This window comes from Phocoena phocoena, chromosome 5 (assembly GCF_963924675.1).
Source record: "Phocoena phocoena chromosome 5, mPhoPho1.1, whole genome shotgun sequence".
Taxonomy (NCBI): Eukaryota; Metazoa; Chordata; class Mammalia; order Artiodactyla; family Phocoenidae; genus Phocoena; species Phocoena phocoena.
In genome coordinates, this window is record NC_089223.1 from 88,174,290 (window position 1) to 88,196,085 (window position 21,796).

The following is a 21,796-nucleotide window of genomic DNA, read 5'->3' on the forward strand; positions in this document are numbered from 1 at the left end:
TTTGGAGGCTTTGATGGAGATCCATCACGTCCTTCTTGTAGGAGTGGATTCCAATTTAATGTAGTAAGCACTTAGATTTTTCCCATGGTTCTTTCACAGGTAAGTGAGTAGAGAAGAACCATTAAATTATCAAATATCTTAGTTTCTATTGATAATGGAACAGCTAGGAAATGTAGTGTCATCATGGCAACAACCAACTACTTATGCTTGTTGGTCTTTTTTTTTTTTTTCCTTGTTTACCCTTCATTGCCCTCCTTCAGGGAAGTGCTGTTGCTGCTTCTGTAGGTCCTATTGAATTTGAATTTGATAGTTAACTAAAATTAACTTTTAAGATGTACCTAAGGTGTTTCCATTGTGCATACTTCTGAGGGGAGAAGGATAGGAGTTAGATTCTGCTGGCTTACCAAGTATGAGCTGAATTTGTAACTTAAATTGTATAGGAATTTAAGTTACAGTTTCTTAGAATATTTTTGGGAACTAACATTTGTTATGAAGTAGAATTTTCATAAGTTGGAATTTTTCCAGTGCATAGAGAAATGCTTGGTGGTGGAACATTGACACCATAGAGCATGTTCAGCAAAGCCTCAGTGGACCTAGCTCACTGAGGAGTACAGTTATGACATATCAGTGTTATACATGAGCCTTCCTTGGCTTGGAGAGCTCATGCTATTATATTTTTAAGTCATAAGTAATAATTTGTGGTGTGCCTAAATTGAATTTTGTTTTAAATTATTAGAATGAGATAAAACACTTCATGTTAAATATACCTGATGCACAGGCAGAGTAGAATTAATTTAAATGTGAAATTATTTGATAGATTCCACAGTGGTGTGTGGAGTACATGCGATCATTACCAGGACCCAAAAGAGGAGTTGCCTGTACCCAACCCAGGAGAGTGGCTGCAATGAGTGTGGCCCAGAGAGTTGCTGATGAAATGGATGTGATGTTGGGCCAGGAAGTTGGTTACTCCATTCGATTTGAAGACTGCAGTAGTGCAAAAACCATTCTTAAGTAAGTATTATCTTTAAAAATGAACACTTTTTTCCCGTTTTTATTTTCTGCCACCAGATAGGGGACTTTGCTAGTGGAGTCGCAAGCCATCTGACTTTAGAATAATCCAGATTAGACCTTCTTATGCTTACTAGATGACTTTTTAATATGGATTCTTTTTCTTGGTAGTAGTATATGTATAGCTATTCAGTGGTCATTGAAGTTCAAAGGTCAGATTTTTTAGTTACTTGGTGCAATATCTTAGGTGAAATGTTGTATCATTTAAATATGATAGAAAAGTAAAATTATATATTTAGTAAAGGACAGTTACTTTTAGAACAAATGATGTGTGGGAAGGGGTATGATTTATTTGGGTGAGAGAGCTTTTAATGTTAACTGTACAGCTATTACCATGCATATGTTATGAGCTAAAAGGAGGAATCTTTTGTGATATACTCTTGGAGTCTCCTCAAAGACCTCATTCCTCTTCATTATACCATGGTGCACATGATTGACAACCATACTGATCTTTTTTCTAACATTTTCTTTAATTTCCCTAGTTTTTTATCTTCATCCTAACACTTCCATTCTGCGTAAGTAGTGATGTTTGTTGCCTGATGTTAATGCTTTTGAAAATCTTCCCCTTTTTAAAATTTCTGTTTATTCTGTGTATGTATGACATTTCAATCATTTGTTAAAAACAATTTCCTTGTCATGATACAATCTTCTCCCTCAGGTTGTTTTTAAAAGACAATTGGGAATAAAATGTTACATGGACAGTGACATGAGTCTTTGATGGCAGAGGTACATACTGTGTTATGGGGCAAACTATATTTTACAGAAAACTTCAAATGTATGTAAAAGTAGAATAATACTGTAATGGACTCATGTTTATTTGTCTTGCATCTTCAAACTTGGCCAATCTTATTTCATCCATATCTCAACCTTTTATATGTCCCATATAATTTGAAGTAAATCCTAGGCATCATACACTTTCATCTAAATATTTCAGTGCATCTCTCGAAGATAAGATTTCTTGAAATGTAACTGTGATATCACAACTTAAAATTTTTCCATAATCAGAACATTGTTACCCTCAAGTTTCATTTCAATTTCTTAGTTTCTTTGATATACTGTTTTATTAGAACTTCAGATTGTTTCATTTTTAATAGCAATTGAACTTAGGTGTTTACTTCAGCTTGTCTTTATGACTTTATGAGACATGTTTTTGGCTTAAACCTTAATCTTCATTGAATAAATCTTTTTAGTTTAGTGTAATCACATTATTGGTTGGTTGTAATTACAATATAATTGACAAAAACACTACATAAGCAAAATCTTAACTTATGATTTTTTTATTTAAGATTAGATAATGTCAAGCAATTGAGGATAATAAAAGGCAGATTTTACTCACCTTTAGGAAGAATAATATTCTAAAATTTGATTCAGTATGCATTGAATTTTTTTTAAAAAAAGCCACAGTTGAGCAGGGGAACAGAATTTGGAAATTCGGAGATGAGAAAATTACATGCAGTGTTGGGACAGGTGTGTTGTGTATGTTTGTAGTAGGAAGTGGTAGGCTTTTAAAAGGTATATGCTTGTGAAAGATTTTGGTTCAGTTAATAGGGAGTTACAAGTAACAGATTTGATAGCTCAAAATGAAAGCATCTTTGGCATTGTGATTTTTTTTAATGGAATGGTTTCTGGAGGCTATAATAAAATTTAAAAAAACTAATTCTTGACAGGGTAAGCTTATTGGAATTTCTTCTAGAATCTTCTGAAGAGCTAGAAGCTGACTTAGTATTATCTTTAAGTGATATCAAATCCCAGTAGTACAGGATTAGTGGTAGTTTTAACTAATGGGAGTGCTTCATTAAGTGCAGTGTCTTACGAATCCCTATATGTATTTTGTATAGTCATCTATCAACTCATTTCTTGAGAACCCAGTGTTCAAAACATTTAAAGCTTTACCTTAACGAGGATCGGTTACGTAGTTAATTGGGTAGGAAGAGTGAATACATCAGACAACTATCAGTACCCTCCATAAACTATTTTCATATATAGATATAAAATGCTTATGTATCTACTGTGTAGCCAGAAGAAGCCTTTAATTTTCACCATAGAAGGATGGTAAAGAGGACTAACTTATAAAGATTCTGTCTCAGGAGCTGAGAATTTAACCATGCCCTTCCTCATTCATTGTGTATACTGAACAAATACGTGTTTACTAATTAAATAAGTTTGAGAGTACTTTAGCCTAATTATATCTTTAAATCATCTTTATACAGATTAATGGTCCAAAGATAGTTTCTTCAGTGTTTGGGACACATATATGTCTAGGTTCTAGGTCTAATATTATGCTATTTTAAAGGATTGGATCTAGTGTAAATTAGTGCACAGTATGTTAGACTAGCCTTAAATAGCTATCCAGTCCCAGTAGACAAGTTACTTTTCAAAACCACCACTGCTAAATGGTTTTTATATTTTGTTTGTTGTGTGTTTGCCTGCTCCCATCTTTTTTTTTTTTCCCCTCCCTGAAGTATTTCTTTTGCAGTATATTTATGTCCCTTTGGCCATCTTGGAATGCACATTATTGGGAGAGGTACCTCATGAGGTAGCTATAAGAAGAGCAGAATAGTCAGAAAGATTAAGTTGCCCAATTTGTGATGAGTCAGTGAAAAATATCTTAATTCATTTTAATATTAGGAAGAGGTTGATAACAGTTTTGCACAGGATTTTAAGCACTTTGTAGTTGGACTTGTAACAAATTTTAAGAAATCCATTCTTCATTCTTTGTGAAGGAGCTGATAACTTTTAAGGGAATAGAGCAGTTTAGTAGTCTTGAATTTTCGGGAAAACATCATATTTAAGTTATTAATTTAGTAGCTAATTTCACTGTTATTTTAGGTGGCATGCTTCCTTTCTGTTTTTTTTCCTCAAACTGCCAAATTACTGAGAGATTGTAATGTTGAGGGAATCCAGTAATTTACACAAGTAATGCTTATTAATTCAGTCAGTTAATAAGTGAGTACCTTCTGTGTGTTGGGCAGTGCTAGGTATAGTAGTAAATCTGGTTCCTGTCTACGTAAAGCAAATAAAAAAGTAAATATAAAATCTAAAATTATGATTAGGCTCTGAAAGAATTTTGGAGTGTATAGGAAAGCATCATTTGAGAATTCAGTTGAGACTAGAAAAGAGAAGGCAGAATTTTAAGTCAAGGACTGAACTAAAAGTAATGGTTTGCCAGGAGTAGGGATTGGGGTACAGAGAAGCAGATCTTTCTAGGCACATGGAACATCATTTTTAAAAACTTATTTTCTGAAGGGGGAAAAAATCATACTTTTTACTTGAAGGCACTGTAGTCTGCATATTATTTAAAGTATCCAACTCGTTTGTGTGAATCAGCATTTCCATGGCAGATGGCTTTTGAGATATTTCAGGACTGGTTTGTAGACAGTATGGATGATCAAAGATTGGGTTTGTTTTTGTTTTTTTCCTTACCTAATTGGAACATAAACCTTTTGGGAAGAGAGTCTGTGTATGTATCTGTAGACATGTCTTGTGCATGAATCCTTTAAAAAAAAAAATTCTGAGGGCACGGAAGGGGCAGCAGAGGAGTGTGAAAATTTGTCACTACAATGTAGACTAAGGGTGAATCTTAAATATAATCATGGAAAGGGTAGAATTTTCATGGAGAGACATTTTCCCTGATTTGTTTAAACTTGTCTTAGTGGAGAAGGTATAGTGATTTTATGTACATAATTTGCCTTTTATTCTGAATCTTTTGCATTTGGGTATCAGATTCATTTCAATTTTGGGATGTCACAAGGCTAAGAACTCAACCCAGGATAATGTTGATGAAGCAGAAAGTGTTGCAGCTCTTTATTGGAGGACACATGCTTTTAGCTCTGTATGACTGTGCACTATCCTGAGATGTTTATCTTTTATATAACTTCAGGACAAGATGCTAGAAAATCAAGGAAAGTTAAAAGACAGGACATAGCTGAAATTTAATTAAGTGACAGGGAGAAATAAAGCCTTGGGTTTTAAGGTGTGGTAAGCCCTTTGTTAAACTTGAGGGAGAGAAGTTTTGAGCAAACCAGCCAAGGAAGTGCTTTTCCACGGAACATGGATCGGAAACTTGCAGAATTTTTTAATCTCCAAAAGACAGTCTAGGCAAGAAGATGAAAGAGAATCCAAAAATATTTAACAAATATAAGAACCCAGTAAAATAGAATATCTAAGGTTGACCCTTGGGGAGGATTTATCAGACATTGCCATAGCAAATTCTTTGGGACCCCTGGAAACAACAGTTCGAAGCACCAGCTGCATAAGGACTACTTAGAGATTCCAGAGTGGGTTTCCAACAAGACAGTCTTGTTCTAAAAAGTTGACTTGAGAAGAGAGTCAAAAGGAAAGAGATTGTAGAGCACAGACTCTAGGCTTGCAGTGCCTGAGTTGTGTCCTAGCTCTGCCACTTATTAGCTGTGATTTTGGCCACGTAATTAATCTCCCCTGAGCTTATTGCTTTTTTCAGAAGATGGAGCTGATAATAACAACTACATCTTAGGGTTGTTCTCAGATCACATGTGTAATTTGTGTGTAGCCCATGGGGTAATTCCTGCTACCCAGCAAGTGCTAAGTCAACATTTCTACTCTTGCTGCTGCTGATAGTGGTGGTAGATTTCCAGTTTGAGAAATTATTGGATTTATTAACCAGTTAACCTGGTTAATTTAAAATGGACTTATAAAACCAATTTAATAAAGTTCCTTTTAATACAACAATTGAATTACAATTTGGGGGTTTTAGCTTGAATTAAACATTACTTGTCAATATGAAATTAATCAATGAATCCAAATATTCTTTTAGGACTGGAGGTAAGATGTGGAAACAGATATCTGGTCATTAGAGGTCATTAATTATACAAACATCAATTATAAACTACTTTATTGAACATCTGTTATATGGTAGGCTTTGTTCTAATTCAAGTGTAGCACTGAAGTTAGGGAAAGGCGGTTTTAGTGGATCTTTAGAAAGGGGTGGGAATAAAGAGTAAATGTGGCTATTTACCACTTAAGCAGTTCCTGTCGTAGAGACTAAAAAAATCACTGTTGTCACCTTAGAATTAAAATTCTGTTGGCTTTTGTTAATTCATAGAAAGCTAACTTGATTTCCTAAAGGTCTGCATATAGTATTACATTTGATGCTTGTGTTTATACTTAGGCACTCGCAAGGGATTATAGAAGTCTCTTTTGTTTACAGTGCCAACATCTTTAAAAACACCAAGTAGGGGGCTTCCCTGGTGGCCCAGTGGTTAAGACTCCGTACTCCCAGTGTAGGGGGCGCGGGTTCAATCCCTGGTCAGGGAACTAGATCCGCATGTTGCAACTAAAGATCCTGCATACTGCAACTAAGACCTGGCGCAGCCAAATAAATTAAAAAAAAAACACCCAGTAGAACCTACACATTGATCCTAGCTTTGTAAATTCTGTTGTGAAGATGGGAGAACATTTCCTTCAAAAGTTATGAAAATTTGCATGCAGTATATTTTGAAAAAAATGATTTAGTTTCCTTATTTTTCTATTGTTAATTTCTTTTGCTTGATGAGATCCTTAACTCTGAAACACATACCAAATGTATTTTGGCTGTTTGCCAAAATAAAGCTGTATTCTTTGGCTGCTGATCTTCAGCATTTCAGTTGATAACTATGAGGCTATATACTTGATAAGTGTGATTTGATGTTTTCTGTTTGGCTTTTTTGGTCCATTTTAAAAATAAGTAAGTAATTAATTTGGCTGCGTCGGGTCTTAGTTGGGGCACGTGGGATCTTTTGTTGCATCACACAAGCTTCTCTCTGATTGCCGTGCGAGGGCTCAGTTTTGGCACGTGGGCTCTGTTGTGTGTGGGCTCTAGTGCGAGAGGGCTCAGAAGTTGTGGCGGGCGGGCTTAGTTGCCCTGCGGCAGCATGTGGGATCTTAGTTCCCAGACCAGGGATCGAACCCATGTCTCCTGCATTGGAAGGTGGATTCTCAACCACTGGACCACCAGGGGAGTCCCTGTCCATTTTTTTGATATTAGAATTGCATTAAAACATTGTAGATTGCAAATTATTCCAAGTACTGTATAGTACCTTTCCATGTGACTGTTTACATTTAATAGTGATTTGTTCTCATTGTAACTGATATCATGCTAAATATAGTGTTGTGGTTATAGTAAGATTAGTGTTGCTCATACTGGGTAATGCTTTTGCTAAGAATATGTCAAACTGAGCGTGAGCCTATATAAATCTTTATCCCTTTACCAGGGAAAGGATCATGATGTATATAAAGGAACCGAGCTAGTGTTGCTGGCTCTTTTCTGACTTGGTTGGGGAGGTAAGCTATGAAGCAATTAAGAAGGTAGTTTGAATGTCACATGTATTGTGTAGATGATTTCACAGAAGAGGTGGTATTTCATCTGAGCTGAGAAGGATGGAGAGACTGAAATGGGCAAATTAACTAGATAGATAAGCTAGATTTTAAGTAGAGTAGAAGTTCCCATGCTGCTTTGATTTGCAGCATGCTTAATGTCAGGAGTTTTTTCATGACACCCTAGGCCTAAAGAAATAACTCAGAATTCTTGTTTATTTAGTAGTTTGGTTCTAAGAACCTAATAAGTATTTATGTTCTAACAACTTAATAGACTATTAAACAAATATTGGACATTGAAAGAAAAAACTCAGTCATTATTTCATTCTTAACCACCATTATTTGCTAATGTGATGTCTGCGGAATCAGATTGGATGCTCCCACCTTTATTTTTCTACACAGTAAACTTAGATTGTGCTTTAGTGGATTGTATGTGAGCTGTCCTTTAGGAGATCTTAATATTGAACAACAAAATGTCTTGCTTTTTTAAGTGGCTGTGTTCTTGTGGATCAGGTTTGTGAAGTTGTCTAAAATCATAGAACTGAGGCATACAGTGCTAGCTATGTTGGACATGCACAGAAGACTTTCTTAAGTTAGTGATGAGTCCAGAAATAGCCAGGTCACTTAAAAGAGGTAAAAAACTTCATTTTTTAAACTGACTTCTATATACTTAAAATGTATGATCAACTTTTTTTGTGCACATGGCATACAGAAGTACTAACTGATATTGGAAAAAAATTGTTTTGATGGGTGAAGGTATTTGATAACTTTATCAGTAGCTCTTTAATAAGTATAATAGCATTCACTGTAAGCATGTTTAGAAATTGTTTGCTTTTTTTTGGTAATCAACCATTGTGTTGGCATTGTGAAGGAAGGGTAGGGTGTTTAGGCTCAACCATATTTGCTGGTGAAAAGAACAATATTTTATAAAATCACTGTACTCTATGTAGTTCTATCTTCTGAATATTATTCCTGATAAATGCAAACTATTTTAGCTTTGTTATTTTTCTGTTCCTTACTATTGTCATTAAAAAATTATTCTACGGATAGGGGCTTTAAACAAAAATAGGTTTTGTGGTAGGAAATTGTGTAAGTACTTCTTTTAGTCATTGTCTCTTTCAGAAGTCTTGATCCATTATAACTTTGAAGAAATTACCAGACACAAACCTGTTTGTGTAGGCATTTTAATATGGGTAGCTTTTCTTTAATAGAGACACATATGTCACTTGACTGGATTGTAGTGGGTTAATCTAAAAACAGTGGTAGGGCTTCCCTGGTGGCGCAGTGCTTAGGAATCCGCCTGCCAATGCAGGAAACACGGGTTCAAGCCCTGGTCCAGGAAGATTCCCACATGCCATGGAGCAACTAAGCCTGTGCGCCACAACTACTGAACCTGTGCTCTAGAGCCCGTGAGCCACAACTGCTGAAGCCCGCGTGCCTAGAGCCCGTGCTCTGCAACAAGAGAAGCCACCGCAATGAGAAGCCTGTGCACCGCAACGAAGAGTAGCCCCGGCTCGCTGCAACTAGAGAAAGCCCGTGTGCACCAACAAAGACCCAACGCAGTCAAAATTTAAAATAAAATAAAAACAGTGGTAAATAGAAAATTTATGAAAATCTTAAACATTTTATTTTAGCTTAAAACCTATACATTCACTCGTCAATCTGTTAATGTAGGACCAACCCGTTTCCTTGAATATGGGCCCTTTGGAGTTCCATTACTTAGTAAAATGTCTAGTTCTAAAGGTGGGATCTAAACCTCAAACACTTGCAAAGTACACAGGTGTTGTTTTCTGGAATTTAAGAGAGTTCAGTCTTTTGGAATTCTGGAATTCCAGACACCTTTCACTCTTCTGTAGTTATCTCACACATTTGATAGTTTTTGTGTGTGTGATTTATCTTTTTCAAGCTTTTCTGGAGCATACAACTTAGGATACATACGTACAACTCTCTTTTCTGTTCTAAAAGTTGATCATCATGTCACATATGATTATGTTGATCCAACTGGCAGGGACAAAAGTGTAGTTATACTACAGTATGTTTGTAGAGTAAGGGTGGTTTTCCCAAGGATTCATTCATTAGGTGGAGGTTAGTTAAGAGTGTAGTGTAGAGTTCTACTGTATTGAATACTTACCAAGTGCCAGGCAGTTGGTGCAGTTAGGTGCTTTATATACATTGTTTTATTTAATTTAAACAATAGCTACCATATTCTAATTTTTCAAATGGAGTATTAGAGAAGTTGAACTTGTTCAAGGTTGAACACCAATAAGAAAGCAGGGACTTGATCAAGGTTTGTCTTGCAACAAGGATGTGTTCTTAACTACTTTGTGTTGTTATTCCTCTCCATCCTCATTCTTCATCTCTCCATATAGTTATGTGTAAGTATTTGTGAAGCAGTAAGTCTAATCACTCAGAATGAACAGTGCCTGTCATTTATACTAAATACTCTTTGAAGCAGATACCAAGAATTTCTTTGGGTCATACTGAGACAAATTTTGGATCCTCTAAGAACATAGTTTTGATTTACATGCATATTTAATCATGCCAGGATAAAGCCTATACTTTGAAAGGTAACCAAAACCCTAACAGTATTGGAAAAGCACCGTGTAACTAGGATTTTCAGAACAGATTAATTCAGAGTTTATAGTAGGGCTGGTTCAAGACGTATGGCTGCTGATTTCATTTATATTTATCTTGGAGGTTGTTGTAGATCAATAAACAAAGTTGCCTCTTTTTTTTTTTTGCGGTACATGGGCCTCTCACTGTTGTGGCCTCTCCCGTCACGGAGCACAGGCTCCGGACACGCAGGCTCAGTGGCCATGGCTCACGGTCCCAGCCGCTCCGCGGCATGTGGGATCTTCCTGGACCGGGGCACAAACCCGTGTCCCCTGCATCGGCAGGCAGACTCTGAACCACTGCGCCACCAGGGAAGCCCGCCTCATTCTTTTTAGTGGCTGCATAGTTTAATTCTTCTGATGGACACTCAAATTTACAGTTTTTGTTATTAAAATCAGTTGCTGCCCTAGGTACTCCCTTACAATCTTGTACACACATTTTTTCACACGTGTACAAGTGAGTATATCTGTGAAATGAATTTCTTAAAAATGAAACTGGTTGGATCAAAGGGTGTGTTTGAATTTATTAGCTGTGGCCAGATTTCCCTTCACAGAGATTTTATCTACTCAGACCAGTAAGGGATGAGCAGATGAGCGTCAGTTTCCATGCTCTTGCCAACACTTTGTCGTGGAACTTTTTTTTTTATCTTTGTCAGTATTGTAAGTGAAAAATAGAATCTCATTATGGTTTTAATTTGCATTTCTTTTGTATGAAATTGAGCATCTTTACATGTATTTATGGGCCATTTGTATTTTTTTTTGGAATCTGAGATGCTTTTTTCATCTTTCCAGGAGTATTGCTACCTGGTTGACAGGTGCTATTTTAAAATGTATGCTTTAAACAACAAGGTCCTACTGTATAACACAGAGAACTATACTCAGTATTCTATGATAAACCATAATGGAAAAGAATATATATTTAAAAAGTATGTATATGTATAAGTGAATCACCTTGCTGTACAGCAGAAACTAACACAACATTGTAAATTAACTATACTTCAATTTAAAAAATCATGAGTGGAAAAAATAAAAATAAAATGCATGCCAATCAGAGAAGGTAAATTTTAAAAATATACAGTATTATAGGATTGATGAAATTTGGTAACTTTCTATTCTTTGTCCTATGGTTGTTCTATGGTTGGTCGGCCTTTTTCTTACTGATTTGTATGAACTTTTAGCAGTTGGTATTCTGGATATGAGCTGCAGTTTTTGCCTAGTTTGCCATTTGTTTCCTTGCCTTGTTTATGACATTTCATGCCTTGCAGAAACACGAATTTTATACAAGTGTTTAACCACTTTTTAATGTTGGATTTTACATCACACCCTGGCCAAGGTTGTTTTAAATAAGCCTCCATGTATGCTGTATTCTAGTATGTTTTTGTCTTAAACCTCTTTGATCAGTCTGGAATTGTGGGGGTGGCGCTGAGGCAGGGAGTCTTTTATTATTGCCCCCCCCCCCGAGAACACTGTTACTGAGGATTGCTTACCCATACAGTCAGGTTTTTTTCTTCATTCCTGCACGCGGGCTTTCTCTGGTTGTGGCGAGTTGGGGCTACTCTTTGTTGTGGCGCGTGGGCTTCTCATTGTGGTGGCTTGTTGTGGAGCCGGGCTCTAGGGCATGTGGGCTTCAGTAGTTGTGTTGCACGGGCTTAGTTGCTCCATGGCATGTGGGATCCTCCCGGACCGGGGCTTGAACCCTTGTCCCCTCATTGGCAGGCAGACTCTCAACCACTGCGCCACCAGGGAAGCCCTAGTCCGTTTTTCATCACTCATAACTTGAGCATTACTTGTTGACATTCATTAAAGTTATAAATAATACATAGTTTATTATTAAAAACTTTTTAGGGCTTCCTTGGTGGCACAGTGGTTGAGAGTCCGCCTGCAGATGCAGGGGACATGGGTTCATGCCCTGGTCTAGGAGGATCCCACATGCCGTGGAGCGGCTGGGCCCGTGAGCCATGGCTGCTGAGCCTGTGCGTCTGGAGCCTCTGCTCTGCAGCAGGAGAGGCCACAACGGTGAGAGGCCCGCGTACCACAAAAAAAAAAAAAAAAAAAAATTTTTTTTTAAATTTCTGGTGTTCATTTTACAAAGCATTTGTCACCTTTCTGTGGATCTTTTTTCCCTTTATGACTTTTCTTTGAATCTGACTACTTGAGATGTTTCAAAAATTATAAATATATGTAAAGAAAACTATAAACAAATAACACGTTTGCAGTACATAATGTTTTAAAGTGCTTTGTTTATACCAGAATTTGTGACATTGGTGGGATCAGAGTTTGCGGTTGGCTTGTACCACGCCGTCTGCCTGTGCGCATTGACTGCAAAAAATACTTAAGCTAAATTAAATTGATAGTACTTAGCACACTGGGTTTTTTGGTTTGTTTTATTATATAGACAGTCCAGGTTGGAAATAGGGACTGTTTCTGACTTGCTCCAAGGATGTTTTTGCCACCTTAACCATCTACTTTGCTTAATCTGCCTCTTCTTTTTTTTAAGTTTTTTTTTAATAGCGCCAAAGACTTTTTTTTTGGCCATGCCACGCAGCTTGCGGTATCTTAGTTCCCAACCGGGGATTGAACCTGGCCCCCCTGCATTGGAAGCTTGGAGTCCTAACCACTGGACCACCAGGGAATACCCTGCCTCTTGTTTAACTTGATTAATTTAGACTAGTGCTTTCCACAAGTTAGCAAGCATCAGAATCATAGGAAAGCTTGTTAGAACACAGATTGCTGTGCCTCACCTTCAGAATTTTTGATTAAGTAGGTCTGAGGTGAGGCCAGTTCTGTATTTCTAACCAGTTCCCAGGTGATGCTGATGACTTTTTAAGCTAGTCTCTGTCCTAAGACAGTTAAAAAAACACTGGAGAATAGGGTATCCAGTAAAATGTAGAGTTTGGCCGTCCTGTGCAATTTTTGTTTACTAGTCCATTACTGAAACTTCAGAATAATGTAATTACAATTTATTATTGTGACCCCCTATTTTTATGGCTCACCCCTTAGTCTGGGTTAAGTATTTTATCACTAGGGTTTCATACATCTAGCAGTACAGCAAATCACCAGGTATCTTTTTAATTTATTTATCTGGGACTTTTAGGAGAGTGTGTTAGTGTAGGAGGGGCCTGGGATTGGGAATCAGTACACTGATACCTAGTCTTAGTAAGCTGTTTAACTGGTTTTGAGACCCTGGAAAAGTTAACTGCTAGTACTCAGTTTTCTTCACTGGGAAAGCAGCAAATTTGATTGTATCTTTGAGAGATTTTCCAACTTCAAAAATGTCTTTTTTCCTGAAGCTCTCTGTTGTATAAACAGCAAGCTTCCCATATTAGCTGGTGATGCAGGAGATAATTAACTGTAACATGTCATAGAATTGGATCACTGGGTGATGATCTAATCAATATTGAACTATTAGGAGTCTGTAGAATCTGGAAGTCAGAGGGTTCAGGTTTAGTTGACCATTTAACTTGGTAATAGGTAATACAATTTGTTAATAAAAGAAGGCAAATAATAGTTCCATTAATTTAATTTATAAACTGCCATTTGTAACCTTTCCCCTCTTCTCAGAAAAATATGAAAGAATGAGCATTTGGGTTAGCTCTCCTTTTGGATGCCTCCATAGTGTTTTGGTGGTCTGAAGTTTGAGGAATATGAGAAAAGATCAAAATAAAAGGGTGTTTTGGTTTTTTTTTAAGGAGTTTTCAAGTGAAAGTTTGATACTTTAGTGGCTTTTTAATCACAATTTTAATATGTGAAATTAGAATGCATTTTACAGTCTGGGTCTTCTAAGCAGGTAGAAGTTAGGTGGTTGTCAGTGCTTGAACTTGATCTAGCTGTACAAGTTGTCACTTCAAATAAGTAATATGTATTGCTGTAACTACATATATTGAGTTCATTTGTTAATTAAAGTATCTTCAAAATAATGCACTAAGATTCCATGTTGAAATGAGTTGGCTTGCAAACTGAGCAGTAGAGTGTAAATTTGATAGTATTTAAGCAGATATTTGCTGTTCAGAGAGTGACCAGTTCGGGTTTTTTGCCTTGCAAAGCAACATACAAGAGCTTTGTTGAATCTAAGGAAATTATCCACAAGTAGATGAAACTGTATTAATGTTTTGCTACTGAGATAATGTGCAAAAGGACTGCCCGGCTCATGTCAGTAATAACATCTGAAGGCAGGAGAAAGCACCACATGTCCTCAAAGAGATAAAAGATATTTCAGAGCATCTAGAGGATAGTGTAGCTGATTCATGCACCGTGGTGCACTGTGGTTAAGGCATTGAGTCATAGTTTAATTGGCTCTGTTTTTGCTTCATGGTCTTAATATAAAATAATCTTGCAGGTAATGCTGTGTCGATGCCAGGAATGTGGTAGCTTCCTTTTTAAAATAGGACCAAAGAAGAAGGAAACATAACATATAAAGAGTAAAGATGGATTTCTTTGCCAAAAGTCTTAATTTACAATTAAGTTCAGGTAAAATAAAGAGAGGGCTTCCTGTGGGTTGTATACTGTCATTTTGCTGAACTTGGTGCTCCAGCAGATGGCCTTAGCTAAAAATACCAAGTTGGTCCGTGAAAGATTAGATTAGACTAATCTGTCAAAAATAGAGCCAGGGGGCTTCCCTGGTGGCGCAGTGGTTGGGAGTCCTGCCGATGCAGGGGACGTGGTTTCGCGCCCCGGTCTGGGAGGATCCCACGTGCCGCGGAGTGCCTGGGCCCATGGGCCATGGCCGCTGGGCCTGTGCTCCGCAACGGGAGAGACCACACAGTGAGAGGCCCGCGTACCGCAAAACAAAACAAAAAATAGAGCCAGAATAGTGAAGTCATAAATAATGACATCAGATTTTTATACTGCTTTTAATTCTGTAAATAAAACCATGGATTTGTATTTTAACTGAATGACCTGTGACTTCAGCATTTGCAATTTGTCCAGGTGCCAAATGTAGGATAGCGTTTCGTGTTAGTGACAGTAGCAGCCAGAATGGAATGGACAGGAGATGGCTGACCCATACAGCCATTTTGCAAACCACCCTTCTTCTGAGTGCCTGTATTACACATTAGCTGTCTTCTCTTGAGCCATCCCTAAGCCTAGTTTTCCTCTTTGCTTCATTGATACAGCTAATGCCATTTGCCTTTTCTCTTCCATATGTATTTACCAGCATTTCCATAGTGCTAATGCTGCTACTCATTCCATGAATATATTCCTTTTTATGATTCTTTACCATCATTTTATTGAATTGGATGGGGCTGGGGAAAGAAAGATGGTAGACTTGTACTCTCTTAGTCCTTTTGAACCAGGAGTCTGTTAGCTTAAGTGAGGAATTATTAGGATTTTAAAGAAATACAACATTTTAGTGCTGTAATGTGATAAAACAACTTAAAATGGTTTCTTAGTTTTATTCGCAGGTTGAATGTTTGTTTAAAATTTTATTTTGTTTTTAAGAAATTTATTTAAGTGACTAATTTTGCTTTGGCATTTGTGTGAAACCATGTGTTTGTTATATTCCGTCATCAGATTTACCTTGTTTTCTCAATGCATTGCAGTATTACAGGCTCACTTGACAGGATTTGATAATGTATAACTTTGATATATTCACTGAAAAGTTTTTCTGGAAGCTTAATTTTGCAATTGATTATGAAACAATAGCACATTTGGTTTGAATAAGAGTTTAATTTTGACTTCTCTGATGTCTTTGCATTTCATATTTATGTCATGAAGGTTAGTTTTAAAATGCCCTAAATGAACCTTAACTAACATGTTCTTTGTCAATATAGGTATATGACTGATGGGATGTTACTTCGTGAAGCTATGAATGATCCTCTCTTGGAGCGTTATGGTGTAATAATTCTTGATGAGGCTCATGAAAGGACATTGGCTACAGATATTCTCATGGGTGTTCTGAAGGAGGTTGTTAGACAGAGATCAGATTTAAAGGTGAATTAATTTATTTGTTCTTAAAAAATACCTATATATGTATGTATATATAAAAAACAGGGAGCACATGATGATCACTCTAATCGACTACAAAAAATAATCATCTGTAAAAGAAGCAACCAATAAGAGTACCTATAGTGGTTTATCCTTTCTTTCTAATTTACCTTGCTGTGTCTTTTAGACTCTAAGTATGTATTTTTGGTAATGCCTTTTTAAGCCAAATCTTTTTGGTAATGTAATTTTAGTAATGTATTTTTAGTAATATATTTTAGTAATGTATTTTTAAGCCAAATCTTTTCAGTTTCTAACCCACCCAGTTTTTTGTTTTGTTTTGTTTTGTTTTGTTTTAAATGATCTAATGGTGTTTTTAAGCCTTCTGCTCACCCTGACTTTATTAAGTACAGGGAACGCCTTCATTAAGGATCAAATCTTTGTCCTTGTCCCAACACAAACATGCTCATTATAACTCGTAATGCTGGAGAGTGGAATAACTACACCCAGAATAAACCACTCCTTAGAAATGCCTTCCCTTAACCTAGGGTCTTGTGTTTGTTTGCTTGTTTTTCTGTCCATTACACCACTTAGACCCTGGCCAGTGTTACTGTGTTGATAAGGGCTTAAAACTGACTATGCTGACGTTTTTGTCTCCCAAAGTTTATGAAGTTCCCTTTTGCATTGTGTTTGTGTGTATGTGTGTACCATTCATTGGAACTTAGTATTGTGTGTTAGTGTATGTGTTACAGAGGGTTTGTATACTAGGCAGAAAGATTCTTGGTCTTAAGAAAAATTGATATTGAGTATGATTTGGCTTATAAATATTAAATTTATGCTTTTAAAGAATATATTTGAATAACTATATGAGTACTGTCATTATTGATTAAACCTTATGAGCTACTGAAATTTTTAGGTAGGAACTCAAAGTAGAAATTAAGAACTCTGTAGTGGAATGTTTAAGGGGGGAGCCTTCTATTTAAGTATGTTTTTAATGGGTCATATAACGTCATAATTTAAATAAAAGGAGGGTGACTACACGGTCATGCAACCCTGCACCTGAACAACCTTTTTTCAGTGTGGCTTTTACAGCAGTATAGAAAGCCTCTGTTTTAGAAAATTTTCTGAAGAACATATGCTTAATAAAGATGGTTTGGAAGAATAGAGAAATATTTTGTTTTGTTTTGTTTTTGCGCTTTCTTCCTGTTTTCCCCTATGTGCAAGGTTGTCATGTTTTGTTTTAATAACATAGCTGCAGTCATACTACATATTTATGTTGTCTTTTACCAATCCCTTTTACATGTCATGTAATTATATAAACTTTGGTTTTTAGGGTGTTGCTTCATGAACATGTATTCTAGTTTATTTATTGGATGCCAGGTTTATTCCTACTTTTAAAAAATGTAAATAGCTTACTATAGCACAGCTTTTCCGTATTTGAATTTTTTAATCACAGTTTATTTAGGCATATTGACGTATTTGGAGCATTAAACATTACTCTTCTGTTTTTTACTTTAAAACCACATAAGGATCTTTGAAGATAGCTTCACTTAATTTACTGTTTTCTTTTCAGGTTATAGTTATGAGCGCTACTCTAGATGCAGGAAAATTCCAGATTTACTTTGATAACTGTCCTCTCTTAACTATTCCTGGGCGTACACATCCTGTTGAGATCTTTTATACTCCCGAACCAGAGAGAGATTATCTTGAAGCAGCAATTCGAACCGTGATCCAGATTCATATGTGTGAAGAAGAGGAAGGAGATCTTCTACTTTTCTTAACTGGTCAAGAGGTATTGTCATTATTTGCTTCATTATTTATAGTTTTTATTAGGCAACAACTTTAAGAACTTGGCATATATTAACCATATATTTCGTATCCCAGTATTTAAAGTTTTTCTTCAACCTGATTGTATATATATATGAAATATTTAACTCCTTTTATCTGTGTACTCTAGGAATACCCTTTTATACTATTAGTCTTTGTGTTCTAGTTAATTACCCTAAGAATATTAAATGCTTTTAGAATTTCAAGATTTAGCAATTGTAGTCTCAACTTTGGAGAGACCTGGGTGGTGAGTAGTGTTGTGTTAATTTGCAGTTTTGCTGAGGTATGAATTTGAATCACAGGTGATGTGAAATCTGGTTATTATAGTCAGTAATTTAGTTTGTAAGTGAACTCAGATAATTCAGGAGCCCATCTACCATCAAAACAAATGTGTGTGTTTTGTTTTTGTCTTCTTGCATGTGTTTACTGAGGATTGGAAGGAATCACTGAAATTCCTTAGTTAGAATTTACATCAATTTTAAGATAGGAATTTTATTCTCAGATGCAGCATTTTCTAAACTCATATCCAACAGGATGTTTACAGGTGTGCTGAAAAATTCTTGATGGCTAAATAAGCTCAATGAAAGCTATCTGGATAAAATAGTTTTAGAAAGCCTTTTCTAGAGGTTTTCTTAAAGCTTGTCATTTGCTGTAGTAGGCTTTGTGAATTTTCTAGAACTTGCTTCTCAAACTAATATATGTGCTGATCACTTAGAAAGCTTGTAGATTCTGATTCAGTAGGTCAGGTAGGGCCTGAGATTCTATTCCTAGCAAGGTTCTAGAGCAGTGGTATTCCATTACAACTTTATTCATAGCTGGAAATGTTCTGTATCTGTGCTGTTCATTCACCTCCACTAGAATGTGAACTCTCTTATTTGCGTTCAGTCTGCAGGGATGCTTGATATATAATATTTGATCAAATGCTGTTGCATTAAGAGCTATAAATGTTGAGTGATTTTTTTACCCTTGCATTTTTTCAGTATTGTCCATATGATTTATTATTTCTGTCCCATTGATCATAGTTTCTTTTCTGTAGAGCAGGGTTTTTCGACCATAGCACTATTTATGTTGTAGGCTGATTAATTCTTTGCTGTGGGTACCCCATGCATTGTAGGATGTTTCTTAGTGTCTCTGGCCTTTACGCATTAGATGCAGTTACACTCCCCCAGTCTGTAGACATTCCCAAATGTCCCCTGGGGGTGCAAAATCATTCACAGTAGAGAATCATATTTGTTCTTTTGGGAAAAAAGGTGGGTTGCAAATTCAGTTTTACAGATAGATCTCTGTATATATTAGTCTCCCTTTGTATGCATTTTGAATGGAAGAATTTTTATATATATTTTGTAAGCAAGAGTACCAAATGCTTTTTAGATGCATGTAAACAGTGTTTATCCTATAATGCAATGTTGAGGCTGTTGTATTCATTTTGTTCTTTTGTGTATGGTCTCTGTAGTTTATCACTTCCTCCAAAGTGCATAGCATGTTTTTTTAACGGCTATTCAAAATAGTCATTATGTTCAGATAGACAGGCATATTAGAATTCTATCAAAAATATCAGATGGCCTTATGGAGACGACCTGAGATGCTTTTCTATGAGTTAAATTTCTGTGGTTGATATTTTGGCAGCTACCCCACAGCTGGGGAAAGGAAGGGAATAAGCCCCAAGGTTTTCAAATGTGTGTATCTTTCAGTAAAGTATTACTGTAATTGAACTAGGTTTACATGTGTCCTGTTGCATTTTTAAGTTTCCTTTAGAAGACTAATAAAGTCTTCAAGAATGTAAAGACCTTTAAGGATAAGGTAGCAATACTACTATTCCTCATGTCTGTGAACCTGTTATTTTTACTTGGTCAGTTAAATGGTAGATTCTGGGAATTCAGTACTCCCTCCTGTCTCCATAAATTTGAATAGCATCCATAAAATTTAGCTATCTTGACATTTAAAAATGATGACCATGTTACCATTTTGACCACGTAAACAGTTGTGTTTTCTATAGTCCCTTGAGTTAATTTGGGAGGGGAGAGACCAGTTTTTAATTGGTGAAAGGTTGGAAAAATGTGAATTCTAGAATGTGTATTATTTTTTTGTTAATCCATTAAATCAAGCGTTCCTAGAAGAGCTCCTTAGAGGAGCTGTGCTACTGAATTAGATAAGAATGATTATAATTGAAATATCAATTGTAGATGCTTAAAGATGTTGAAACCTTCATTCTTTAAGCAGTATATTCTTTTATCTTTAATTTTACTGAATCTTTTCCACATGCAGGAGTTGAGATTCTTTAAATTAGTAGGGTCTGAATTAATTTACTAACATACATATTGATGCTTTTGGAGCTGAAAGTCTTTCCTGAATTCAGAAACTCTTAAACTTTTGTCTCAGTTCTCAATTCATGAGTAAGCAGAAGGTTGCATTGTGCTGATGAATGTTAATAAGCTTTGTGGTCTTCAGAACTGACAGTGTTGACTCTGGAAGTTTGGTTAAATTTAGGGAAAATTTTGTTGCTGAGTTTAAAAGCATAGTGTTTAGAACTTTGTATAAAAACATAAATGGTGTGGCATTTTTTTCCCCCTCTGCTCTTTAGAGTAGTCTTTATATCCCGTGCAATAGTGATTTTGTTTTAGCTCCATACATGATTAGCAAATACTTCCAGTACTTCCAAGTACAATAATCTTGTTAAAATTTCTGGAGTCTGCAAATGCATGATTTGGGGCACTTTGAATTTTCTGTATAAAATCTGGGATTTGGTGGCTTCTGACCATTTATTTTCCAGTCGAATATATTATAGAATTAACAAAATTGAAAATACTGGTGTCAGTTTTCCTATAGGATATGTAATATATAAAATCTAGTTTTGGATTTATATTCAGTTTTTTTTGCGGGGGTGGGGAAGAGGTCTAATTTTGTATTTGTATACCAGCAGGGGGCATTCTAATCTAGGTACAGCATTTGAAAGCAGTTTTTTTGGTAAAAATATTTGTTTCATTTGTTATATTTTTTTCAGTGAATAGCAAACTTTCATTTTCGTTTGGAAACTTTAGATCTCAAAGGAAACTATTACATCAAATACTTAGTAGTAATTTTCTGTGTCACAATTTTCAAGACTTTATCTGTTATTCAAGAAAACTGGTATGTTTGAAATTGATGGAAAAAACCTTTTTTTTGTTCTTAAGTATCCAAAATCTTTGTATTCTTTAACATGGAAACAGAGTTGCACTTTGATTTACAATCATTTCAAGGAAAATTATTCTAGCTTGATTATAATATACAATAAATTAACCTGATAAATGTTTAAAAATCATTCTGTCTTTTGAATAAAAGATAATTTGTCAATAAGGCTAACTTCTGGTAGAGATTATTGGACAGACTGCCACATCATTTAGCATACTTCTGAGTTTAACTAAATCAAAGCTTCTGTAAAATTTAAAATTGGCTCCCTTCCCATTTTCAAGTCCCTTTGCCATCCCCTAGAGCCTCCCATCTACCTGTCGCTCACGCACTCTTAGTATTCATTGTGTGTCCTCTCTTTAAAACTGGGTTTGAATGCAAATGTATTGGAATCGTTTTCTGTAGTAGGGAAATTTTTGAAGAGGCTCTAAGATATTTGGGTTAACCTAGTTCTTAAATATCTATGTTGATACTGTAGAGGTGTGTGTTCTCATTAAGCACAATGAAGCAAATCTTCCATATAATTGCATTAGTGATACGTGACATTAAAGCCTAATTGGCTTGTTTAAAATATCTAGCACATCCATTTCTTTTAGATTGTGAAAATTGAAAAGGTTATGAGTGCAGTTAAATATTCCTGGGTGAGAAATTTCAATTTTAGTACAGTTTGTTGAGAATTAATTAGGATATCGAGTCTAAGAAAAAGGGTGTGGAATGCCAATAAGGCAATTTTGTGTTTATTTGACTACAGAAGTCAGTTTCTTGGATTATTTTTGGAAATCCCAGTGAAATTTGCTAAATTAATTTTGATTACTAAAATGAAAATAAGCTGCATAGTACTAGGATTATGGTAAATACTTAAAATGTTTCAGTGT

The 21,796-nt window shown here is 35.8% G+C and overlaps 1 protein-coding gene across 1 annotated transcript in view; it reads left to right on the top strand.

Moving 5' to 3' along the window:
• Positions 1 to 21,796, top strand: part of DHX15 (DEAH-box helicase 15) — a 51,607-nt gene that overhangs the window by 8,833 nt on the left and 20,978 nt on the right. Inside the window, exons 3-5 of the mRNA XM_065877158.1 lie at positions 818 to 1,011; positions 15,779 to 15,938; positions 17,503 to 17,721. Of these exons, the coding sequence (XP_065733230.1) occupies positions 818 to 1,011; positions 15,779 to 15,938; positions 17,503 to 17,721 (573 nt within the window). The remainder of the gene's footprint in view (positions 1 to 817; positions 1,012 to 15,778; positions 15,939 to 17,502; positions 17,722 to 21,796) is intronic.